This window comes from Apaloderma vittatum, unplaced genomic scaffold (genome assembly GCF_000703405.1).
Source record: "Apaloderma vittatum isolate BGI_N311 unplaced genomic scaffold, ASM70340v1 scaffold38433, whole genome shotgun sequence".
Classification (NCBI taxonomy): Eukaryota; Metazoa; Chordata; class Aves; order Trogoniformes; family Trogonidae; genus Apaloderma; species Apaloderma vittatum.
The window spans coordinates 1,575-13,267 of NW_009708070.1; the positions used below are offsets into that span (position 1 = coordinate 1,575).

At 49.8% G+C, this 11,693-nt stretch overlaps 1 protein-coding gene across 1 annotated transcript; it reads right to left on the minus strand.

Annotated features, from left to right (window-relative positions):
• Positions 1-2: 2 nt before the first annotated feature.
• LOC104271687 (splicing factor 3B subunit 3-like) lies at positions 3-11,320 on the minus strand. Its single transcript, XM_009866427.1, has 12 exons — positions 11,182-11,320; positions 10,131-10,253; positions 8,543-8,697; positions 7,317-7,491; positions 6,533-6,738; positions 5,456-5,612; positions 3,924-4,049; positions 2,940-3,152; positions 1,924-2,022; positions 1,331-1,474; positions 806-910; positions 3-143 (listed from the first exon to the last, which is right to left on the minus strand). The coding sequence occupies exons 1-12, from the start codon at positions 11,302-11,304 to the stop codon at positions 3-5; spliced, it is 1,767 nt and encodes a 588-aa protein (XP_009864729.1). The 5' UTR covers positions 11,305-11,320.
• Positions 11,321-11,693: the final 373 nt, after the last annotated feature.

Consider the following 11,693-nt stretch of genomic DNA (forward strand, 5'->3'; position numbering starts at 1 on the left):
GCTCAGAAAGCGTAGCGCGTGCGGATGTCTTCCAGCTTCTTGGACACCTCGGGCGGGGTCCGGTCCAGCTCCTCGGCCACGTTTTTCTGTTTGTTAGGCTCCATGGAGTTGAACTGCTCGCACAGGTCCCCGTCGATCACGTTCTGGAGGGGCAAGGAAGCGAGCACTGAATCGACCCAAAGCAGAGGCACCGAACCCTGCCTAAACGGTGAAAACCAGCAACAAATAGCTCGATCCCCGGAGCTTCTTAATCCTGGCCTGGAAACAAGGCCATGCTCAGTGACCTCATCTGTTGAATAGCAGCAGTCAGTATCAAAATTAATTACCGGCCAGCTTGATTAACGAAAGAGAAACCCCACAAAGCCCGGGTGCAGCTGAAGGATCACACGAGGGAAGGGAAGACGGGTCCCACGCGCAGTGCTGGGAGGGCTGGGGGAGATCTCAAAACCATCACTGAGGGGCATCCTCAGTTGGGTGTGAGACATCTCTGATGCTGTGCTTGTGGCAAATCAGCCTCAAGCTCGGTGAGAAGACGAACACCCTCTGTCCTCGGACAGCTTCAGCTGCTGGGACAGTTTTCTCACTAATACTACACGTGTTACTCTGGTAGTAGTTACCACAGGTACTCCTTACATTGTGCTATCCAAGCACTAGCTCCAGCTCCTATACAGTCACTACACCAGCTACGGTTTGCATCCCCTCAGCCTTCCCCATCATGCTTCCGCCAAGCCCCGAAGCAGTTCCACGTCCTAAAGCGAGTCCTCGCCCTGCTGTGACCAGCTCCATCCTAAATACTCTGACCTACCTTCACCGGGAAGTAGTAGGAGCGGAAACTGAGATGGTCTCGTCCACAGAGAGGAGGGTGCTCAGACCTTAAGTGCATTTCCACATGCTGGAAGAAGTCGTGATCCTGCGAAGACAAAGGGATCAGTAAGAGAGCAGTTTGCTCAGCTCAAAAAGAAGTACCTCGGCACCCGCAGCCAGTAAAGCAGAGAATAAAACCTTCAGGACTTGAAGCATCCATAGTTTACGGGCTACGCACCCCTACACAAAGAATGCCAAGAGACCCCTCCTCACAGACAGGCTACATCACCCAGAGCACAAACAGATGCAGAACAGCAGCACAACAAGAGAAGCTCTTCAACTCTTCATGGAATCCACACAGAAAAACCAGTCACCCAGCTGCTCCTCTCCCCGTCTGCGTCGGAGCCAATCCCACAGCCACAGGCTTTCCTGCAGCCTGGGGTTTTCATGCCCTCAAGGTAATAAACTGAGGATGGACACAGGGAAAAGCAGCAAGTCCGCAGCGTTAACGACGGGGCTCGCTTACCTCATGGGAAGTAAAAGGGACCAAGATTCCTATCCCCCCTGATAAGGTGGTGTAGACAAGAGATTCCGAGCCTCCCGGGATTAGCGTGGTCTTCTGTAAGGAGAGCACCGTCTCTCCCACGTGGTAATTCATAATCACTTCAGCCTGAAAGCCAACCACAGAAGCTAGTTTGGGTTTTTTTGTTGGGTTTTTTTTCCCTCTAGCTTATATAAAAAGGATCAAAAGGCTTGAGAGAGGGAAGGAGAAGAAATTCGGCCACCTGCTAGTTCTGAAAGGCTTTTTTCTAAAGAGGAAGTGCCTTCCACCTGTGAGCAGATGGCAATACCCAGCATGCCGTCCCATTTACCCTCTGGAGCTGGCCGAACGGATGCAAGTGAGGAGGGAAAGCAGGAAAAGAAACCGAGCGTGCTGCTCCAATCAAGCATCACTGAACAGGCATCAGCCATGACTTCAGAAAGTGAGTCTGGCTCCCAGCGACAGTGAAAACACCCAGCGGGCGGGATTTGCACAGGAGCCAAACTCCTGACACATCTGGGCAGAGGACTTCACAGAAAAGCAGCATATTCTCTCCCTGCTTCCCACGAGGCACTTACCTTCTGTGACGCTCCATTGAGAAGCCCCCTGTCCCAGAGAGCTTTGTTGCCCGTGGGATCCTCGTCTACCTCGTCATTGGTGTTGGGAGGCAATCTCACCTGCGTTGAAAGAGGAAGGGAGTTGCGATACCAAGCTGGAGAGAAGCAGCACGTTACCTTTCAAGAATCACTGCAGTCTCTGAAAGGCTTTTGGACTCTACAAGAATCACTTAGAGCAAAATCATCCACTTGCCCCAACTGTAGAGTGAAAGAACCACGTTGTCCAAATTGATGGCCCATCGCTCAAAAACACGGGCAGGGCAGGACCTCCTGAACAGCCTCTGCCTGGCCTGGTACTCGCTGATGACGCCAGGAGGTACAGTCAAAAATGAAGGTGCTTCCCGTTAAGGGAACAGTTTGATAGAGCAGGGCGGGAAAACTGAAAAGGACTGATTATCAGCACATGTCAGCCAAATCCTGCAGGCATGGCGTCTGCCCCTTGCTAACCTCTGCACTCCAAGGCACGCTTCTTAAGAAAAGAGATCAAAGCTCTGGCAGAAAGACCTTCTCTTCCCCCCTCATCCCTTGCTGAAATCCAGCCAAGTGGGGAAGTGTCAGCACCAACGGCGTTGACTTTCAAGAGGAAGCGACAAGAGAACACTAAATGTCAGCGAGGAGGTTTAGCCCGGGAAAGTAAGAGCGACAGGCCTGACTCACGTTCTCCTGGGCCCTTTCACAGTCACGAGCTTCACTTCAAGGCTTATCCACAGCAAGTTTTGGGGCAATTTCAACCCAAGCTATGGAATACTTCAGCAATATGACCTGCTGATGCCTTAACTTGTTTGCTTGGACAAACTGATAAACTGCGGCCATCCGCTATGACGACAGCTGGTCGCCCCTTAAAAAACAAGTGAATGGTACAGGGCGTTGTCTCCAGCTAAGCACTGATTCTCATTCTTTTGAGACAAATCACGGATGTTTTAAGGAAAAATGGGTTGTGTCCAAAAAAGCCCCAACCTTCTCTGAGGCACACTCACCACGCAGATGTTGCCAAACTTGTCTGCTCCAGCCACGGTGTCATAATCCAGGAGAGTTGCTGTAGTGACCCACCGGGGGTAAGTGTCGTCGGCGAAGATGATGAGCTGGTTCTCGTTCCTTTTGTAGCGCACCCAGATGAAACTCTCCTGAACGTCCGAAACAATCACCCTGTGCCCAATGGTTTGGATCCCGCAGATGTAGTTGGCAATGTGCTTTGGAGAGAAAAAAAAAGGACAAAGCCCAAGTGCTTCAAACAGGGAAGCGTAACCCATTAACTCTACCCTACTCCAGCTGAAACAGAATTTCCCCCTGTGAACTGTGACTCATGAAAGACGCAAGAAGGAAAGCTTTGATTTTTCATGAGTCATGTTTTAGATAAAAAATAAAATCCACGAACACTCAAAATCCAAAAATTCTCCTACAAGTTCCCAGTGTGCCTGCGAGCTTGCTGGAGTTCCCTTGTGCTGTTAACGAGCAACTGGCACAGGCTCTGCAGCTTGCACGGGACAGGGAGGAGCAGGCAATTAAAAGTTAGAAAACCACGTTCTGCAGGTTTTTTCTCCTGAGATGCTCAGCAAGAAGGACCATCTGCTTCAAGGAGAACATCCCCTTTTTTTAAGATTCTGGGGATGTGAAGAGGTACTCACTTACATACACCCTCCAATTTCAGTCCCCAGCCTGCTGGTCACCCAGGCAAACTTAGCCAGTAGTTGCTCTTCAGTACCTGGATGAGACCTCCCACATTTGCAGCAGACGGCCCAAGGTCTGGTCTGTAGAGCCTTGAGAGGCTCCTGTACGTGTCTCTTAACACCCTGCAGTGAGCTGGTACAAAAAGGAACCGGCAAGGCCGCTGTCGGAACGGGAACGCCATGTGATGCCTGCGCATCGGCAAGGCAGTAGCGGCTGAGCCCTTGTTTTCTTCCTGCTGCAAAACCTCGCTTGCTCCAAAATGAACAGCTGTGCTCAAGAACAAAAGCCAGTACCTTATTCTCACACTTCCGAAGCAGTTTCTTCTTGCCGAGGTCATACACACGCAAGAGCTTTCCAACTCCGATTAAGACTCTACCTTGGAACGGAGCGATGGCTGCAGGCACCTCCTCCACGGGGGTCTGGAGAGGGAAGGAGGAGATTGTGAGACCCCCATTAGCAGAGCTAACCTTGCACCAAGCTTCAGAATGGAGTCAGCTCATGGTTCACCTGCAGCTCGTCGGCCTGTGCCAAACGCTTTCGACATAAAAGGCCAATCAGGATCTTTTCCTACAGGAGGAGGGCCGAAAGGTCAGTCCTCTGCAGGTGTTCTGACAGCAGCACGTACTACACTCGGCACTAACAGGGCTCTGGGCACAACACGGCGCTGGCAGCACACCTGAGCTCAAGCACAGGACCGCCGTAAGAACCCTGCACCAGGCAGGCAGCAACGGGAGGCAAGGATCTCATCACCTCCGTTTTCAGTTTTGCTTTATCCTCCAACAAAAAGATTCTTACGCTTTGCCTAAATCCACCCAGATTGGCTGTTTTTAAACCAAAGGCACGAAACCAATTCGGCCACCTGCCATGGAAGCTCTGGAGCTTCTGCCAAAGCAGCGTTGCATCTGAAGAATTACGCCGTACCCGCAATTCCAGGAACCCAGACGGGGCTGAGATGTCTCCTACCACTAATCAACCCCAAAAGAATCAGCCCTAGCAGAGAATGGAAACACAGAGAGAGCTTGCAGTTAGAACATTCCTAGCTTGGCTGCACCAGCTGGGAGAAGTTATTTCACATCAGCTCTGTCGACTTCCAAGTGGGCGTTCAGTGGCAAAAGAGAAGGCCCCGGTCCAGGAGAGAACCCACTCGTTGCATCAGGGCTGTAGGAAGTGAATAAGCCACAACATTCCTTTCCACGTGCTCATCCGCTCGCATCTCAGCCACGCTGGAAGCACGTGGGAAGGAGGAGAATTTTGTTTGAACGGAGTTCTGCTGAAATCCTCGCTGAAGCCCCAGAGACCTGTCAAGCAAGCTGGTCACGAGGCGACTTAATCATTTCTATGGGCAACCAAAACAGCATCAGAGGAACGACGACAGCTCACACCAGATTCAGGTGGCCAGCCAAGCGCCGAGAGCCCTCGCACCAGGGTTCAAGTGACCCAAGCACAAATTCACTTTGTAAACAAGTGTTCAGAGCAGCTCTCTGAGCTCATGCTCCGAAAACTAAACAGAGCTGTTCCTCTCCCCTCCCTAACAGCATGAAAAACACAGCTCCCTTCCCACTTACCCAATGAGATGGCTAAGACTATAGCTAAGGGAAGGGACTGGAACCGCAGGGAGACGTCTGTTTGATTCTCAGCTCTGCAGAAGAGGTCCCAAGTGATTTTGTAGGAGGCAGCTTATTTTCTCCAAGGGTGCTTCCAAGGCATAACATCAGCATGACAACCTTGCCCAGTATTAGTGGAGTGTTGCGACACTACTAGAGCACTCTGTGAAGTCAAAAGCCATTCCAACACTGCCTGTAAGTGACCCGGTCATCCCCCTCACCTTGTGCAGAAATTCCAGCTTCTCACCGCTATTCACCAGCTTGTACGTGTAGACAAATCCCCCGGCAACTGAGCGTGGGTTCAGAATCAGGTCCTTGGCAACTCCCACCAGCACGTACCAGTCATCACCGGTGTTGGAGAACCGGCACACGGCCACGCTGGGGATGACAAACACGTCAGGAGATCAGAGTGATGGTGACACGAACGAATGCTGCGCGCAAGGGCACGACAGCACAATTCGCACCAAGCCAGGCAGAGACTTGGGAGCCTAACCTTCCAACATTTCATTTTTTATTGCCTGGAGAAGTGTTTAACGCTGATTCCTTCACTTTTCCACACTCTATGTATAAAAAGACGTGCTCTAGCCGTCACATACTGCCCAAAGTGCTACTTTTATCATTTCACAATGCCCAAAGCGTTACTTTCACGCTTTCACAGGCTGGACACTGCCTAGCAGTGCACAAATCTCCACCAGAAGCTGTTTTTCAAAGGTTGTTCCAATTTCAACATGTACATTTCACTTTCCTCGCCTTCCAGTGTTATTTCCTGCTTAGCCAGGTTGGGAATCCTGGACAAAACAGGGCAGAGTCAGCCTTTTGGACTAACATGACCTAACTCTGCTTCACCTGCTGAGGCACTCGCTGTTCTTCGTGGTTATTGTGCTGATCTTCCCCTCCAGTCCCTCTAAACACTTCCTTTCCTTTTAATTTCCACTCAGTTTATCTCAATGAGAAGGGGAAGCGAGAGGTAGCAGCATATTCTCTCTTATCTGTCCCTGACATCCCTGTGTTGTTCTTCAAGCACCTGGGGGGTCTGGCAAACACATCTGGAGCACCAGCACTTCCAGTGCCACATGAAGACAGACCAGGGTGGGAACGGAAGGAAAGGCAAGACAAAAAGCTTTAAGCACGTGGTGATAGCTGCGGGAATTTCATGCCAGTCTCTTGATAACGTTCTGCAGCTGGATTTCAACTCTGTGACAGCTCAGCAAAAGGAAGAAAAAAAAAACCACAACAAAAAAACCCCACATGACTCAGCACAAGCAGAGACCTTTGTCCTAGCTGGCAACACTTCTTACCTGAAGGCAGCTTCGTTCTGCTCTAGCTGGACCAGATCTAACGTATTTCCCTGGATGGGGTTCATCACCCTGATGACAGAGGCCCACTGTCCATTCCCTGCCTTGGGAGCACCGAAGATGGACTCGGGAAGGTTCTCGTTCAGAAAAGCTGCAGCCATCTCTGCAGCCAACTCCCTCTCATCTTCACCCGCAGCCTCCACCATTTCCTACGGCACGTTAAAGGACAGGAGAAAAGAACAGCTCAGTGGATTTCTTTTCCAGAATACGGCTTCCATTTCCCCTCAAGCTCAGGTATTCCAGGGCAAAGTACTGCCTGTAAAGACATTAAAGCCACCAAATCCCAAAGCTTCCACTCAGCCTGAGCTTATTCCCAAGGGAGCCTCTGCAGCTCGGAGCGCAGCAGTCTCAGCTGCGCCTGGCCCAACAGGCGGTTGTCCGGGGAGCTATTTCTCCAAATCAACAACTCTGGAAACAACAGCAAGAAGGAAAAGAACCCACAAAAATCTAAACATTCTCAAAAAGTCACCGAAGACCCAAAGAATGGCATTACACAAGCGCGATTGTGCTCTAGTACGTGGTTCTTAAAAGCCTGCCGTGGTAATATGCAAAGAAAGGAGTAAATTCTGCTGAGATTTCTGTTTTCAGGCACATCTTCCCTCCCTTCAGCTCCTGCACTCATAGGGCACAAAAACTCGCAGGCAACGGCAGCAGGGAGGATTTCCAGACACCCAAGCGCCCTCTGTGCAACGGATATCTGAGCATACCTGTCCCCCAACCCGATTACCTCGGCCATCTGCTGCTTCCTCTGCGCCTTGGTGGCCTCCGTGTAAGCGTTGTGGTCCGTCTCGATGATGATCAGGTTGTTGCTCTCTGGGTGAATGACAAATTTTCGGGGCGTGTACTGCAACGGGAAGGCAACCTGGTTGAAGACTGCTCCCAGCTTCTCCAGAGCCAAAATCCTGGGGGACAAAAGATGTGACACATGTTGAACGCGGTCTGAAAGTAACTTACCGAAGAGAACAGAACGGGAACCGAGCTTTACGTGTGCGAAAGTGGCCAGTGCTGGAGATGAGCAGCATTTTTCTTTGGCCAGAAAGCAACCAGCAAACAGCTCGAGAGAGCTGAGGAAAAATAACGTCCTGAAACAGGAGCCTGTGCTGTCCCAGGATGTTCTGAGGGGTGCTGAGGCAAGTTTATCCCGAGAAGAACAAAGAGCACAAGGAAAAAGTGCACGTTTGGGGAAGCCAGACTCGATCTAAACGTGACACACACTTTGACACGTAATCAAATGCTTCTCAGAGGCACTTTAGTCAAAAGAGTGTGAGAAATGCAGTGCCAACTCTTTCTTCCTGTGACTTGCCAGCTGAAATGCCAGTTCTTCTGGCATTTGGGGACTAAAAACCGCAAGTCTCTCCAGAAAGAATGGCTCCTTTAAAAGCACTGAATGCTGTAATATCTCAGTGAGGACCGATATGAAAAAAGTGCCTGTTCAAGTGCATACAGCAGAACTCCTGAATTTGAGCTCCTCTCCTATTTCCATTTAAATTTTTTTACTATCTAAGCTGAACTTTTAGTGGCAACAAATACACTCCTGTCACGCCTCCAATTTCTTCAATCACAAGGCTTACTTTCTGCAAAGCAGCCAATTCGGATCACAAACCACAAGACCCTAATGCACAACAGGTCCACATTCATTAAAAGCCTCCCTCCTCTCCAAGCATCAGAGAATTTAAGGGTACCTTGGATTACTCATTCCTAAGAAAAGCTAGAAAACACAAATCAGAGATGTGCACCCTATTTCTTTTTGACAGCGTAGCTATCCTTGCATTCCATTTGTTTTCTGAAATCCATCCAAATGCTTCTATCAAATCGTTATCCATCGTCAAATAACCTCAAAATAAACCTTAATTCTTGAGGTAAGCCACTTCTGCCTGACTAGTGAGAACTCGTCGCTCTTCCCTCTGCCTCACACCCTGGCCCAGAAGTTTCCCCCGCCCCATCCGTTTTTACCTCAGCGTGTTTGTGGAGATGGCTACGATGCCCTCCGGGCACTGCTCGGAAGCAAAACCAGACGCAAACTCCAGAGTCTCATAAGAGAGAGGAGTCAGGTGGAAGCGTGACTGGTAGGAGTAACTGAGCCAGGAACGGCTTGACATGGCCAGCACCTGGGGAAGACAGAAAACACATTTAATTAGGTCTGGGGACGGAGGCAAGCTCGTTCCTTGCCATACGACTGGATGCCCAGCACCTGGCTCTAGGACAACTGAATTCTGGTGGGTGGACTCCACTCAGCTCAGAGAGTACCTTCGAAGATACTATTTGCTTACAAGAGAGAGTTTTATCTGGAAATTGTGTAGAGCCCAAAGAGGAACTTTAAAGCACTACCAAGACAATGAACACTCAAATTGAGGTGCAATAAAAAAGCTGTTATCTGTAAAAGCCAAGATCAATAAATACTTTTGTATCTCCTTATTGTTTAAAAAAACCAAACAATAGTCTGTTCTAAGGGGAACAGGTCTTTTACAGTAAATATTTACTCTTTTGTCACAATCCAAATGTTGTAGTGCTCTAAGCGAAATTTACTTAAAATAATCAATAGCCCATCTTCAACCAAGTTAAAGGAAACAAAAGAAGCAGATGGACTTCTGAACTCTTCAGCTTTATACATTTGGCTAAACCAATTCCAGCGCAATATAATTTTCTGCCTGAGCAACAGAATCTGGAATTACATCGAAACACTCACGGGCTACTCCAAGGCCATGAGTGACTGGCCAAAAGCAGCAGGTTTTTTATTCCCCATATTGTGAAAACAAGGAACCAAGACTCATCTTGAAGCAGAAAAGCACTCAGCTGTTCTAGAAGCATTCCATGGCAGAGCTGCAAAGCACCTCAGCTCCCAGTTAGAGCTGGCAGAGGCAAGCTGAAGAGACTCACCCAGCGTTATCAGAACAGAGCTCAGACTCCCGGATCCAGCGCCCCCCTACACCGACCAGCCAGATTTCTCAACTTGGAAAGCATCATCCAAAAATGAAGTCAAGCAGGGGGTGGCTGATCTCCCCAGTGTCACATCAGAAAGGCTGGAAATGGCACTTTGGATGGAACACGTCTCTGCCAAACCCTAACAAATATTTTCCCTGAACGACAGGCGGCAGCTGTCCAGCCCCTGGCTCAGCCATTCCCAACACGTGCCGGAGATCATTGTCAACTGCGTCAAGCAGTCAAGGGGTAAGATTCCTGCACAGGGCTCCTTCTGTCCCTGCTAAGGCAGGCAAGGCACAATTTTTTGGTGCCTCTAAGCCCAGGAATCAGCTTGGAGCTTTCCAGACACGCTGCAAACACAGACTACGGGGTGCGGCGAGTTGTAGTTCAAAGGCAGGGCAGCACCACGCTGACTTCCTACGAATTAAGGGGAATACCAACAAGATTGTTTGTGAAAGGAGCCAGGCAGCTCTCTGATGAAGCCAATCTACTTCCCACCCTTTCCCAGGAGGTCCCGCTGTGCCGCAAGGATGCTTTCCCACCCTGCCACCCCCTACGGAAAACCGGGATGCGGCTCCTGGGGACTGGACGTGCAGCCCTTGGAGCTCGCCTCACTTACCGCCTCCTGGCCTTGCATTCGGACTCGGAAGAGTTTCACGGGCCGTGAGCCGAGGTATCTGGTCCTGGTGTCAGAAAGATCACCGGTAACGGGATCCAGCACAGTTCGCAGCAGCACACCATTCTTGAGGGTAGCAAAGCAAAAAAAGTTGGATCAAGATTACACACAAGAATAGCTACAGCCATTATTCAAAACAAAAAGGCAATTTTGGGAGAATTAGGTGTTTGTTTTCTCAGCGTGGGGCACAACTCCCTTCCGCAATCACGCTCCATCTAAACTGGCTCTTAATTATTACCAAGCACAGCTCCTGCGTATTTCTACAGGGCAGAAAGGAATTCCTGCAAAACAGAACGAGCAACCAACCCCCACCAAAACAAACAAACACCAAAAAACCAGATGAAGTTTGGCGCACCACAAAAGCCAGAAAAATCCCAAGGGCCGATTCCAGATCCTAATTCTTTTTCATGCAAAGCACCTACCCAAAAAACTCACACTGCTTCAACAAGAGCTTGCTTTCTGACATCAAACTCTAGGCATCTGGAAGAACCTAGGCTGCTCCGATTATTTTTACATGTTGAATTGTCAAAACAACATTTTTTGGTCAAAGATCACAGAGTCGGTACCGGATGCAAGAAAAAGCTGTGCAACAGCAGAGTTACTAGAGCAGAGCCTGTGGTTGTGGGCAGTTACTTCTCCAATACTCTGCCCTACAGGCAGTTTTTACAAGAATTGCCCAACAACGTTTCACCCAGAAAGTTAAGATCGTGCCCTCTTTCTGGAAGGCGAAAAGCACAATTTGTCCTCCACGAAGCCAGGGACAACAGGCTAACTTTCCACTAATCTCAAGTCTAGGAAGGCACAGGGAATTTTGTACCCGTATGAAGTCACGCAGCAAATTCCCCAGTCACAGTTGTTAAGCGCACTGTAACGAAGAGGGAACAGTCAGGCTTTGTGTCGTGTCACACGAGGACGGGGCTATTACAACAATCCATCTTTTCAAGTGAATGCTCGGCAAGAAAAAGCCTTTTGGAACCAGGTGGGCGGCTCTCACCTGCAGGCCGATGTTCAGGTAGAGGAAGCCGATGGAGCCGCGCTCGCCCAGCTCATCCTGCTTCTCCGTGCCGCCCATTTCCACGATGCACAGCGACTCGGGCTGCGCGGGAAGGGCCTGCATGCTCAGCGGCTGCAAGCAATCCTGGGGGAGACAAAACAGAGGTACTACACCAGTCAGTAAGGCTTGGCACGGCCAGAGGGGATTCAAACTCCATCTACAGACGCCCTTTTACATCTCCATAAAGATGCATTCAGCACAGGGAAAAAGAAAGAAGTCACAATAGGTGCTGGCTCTGTGGATTTTTGGCAAGCAGGAGTGGTAGCAGCCCAGGGGTTTGGAGGAGATAAACTGGATCCTTCCAAACACAGTTTGCAGCTATTTAGCACGGAGAGACCTGGGCAAATTTTGTGTACTTCAGTCATCTTTTGAAGGCTCATCTGTTGCGGGCAGAGGGATGATAACGCTGTTTTGCTGCTGACCTGCTTGCAGAATGAGGCTGCGTTTAGTAT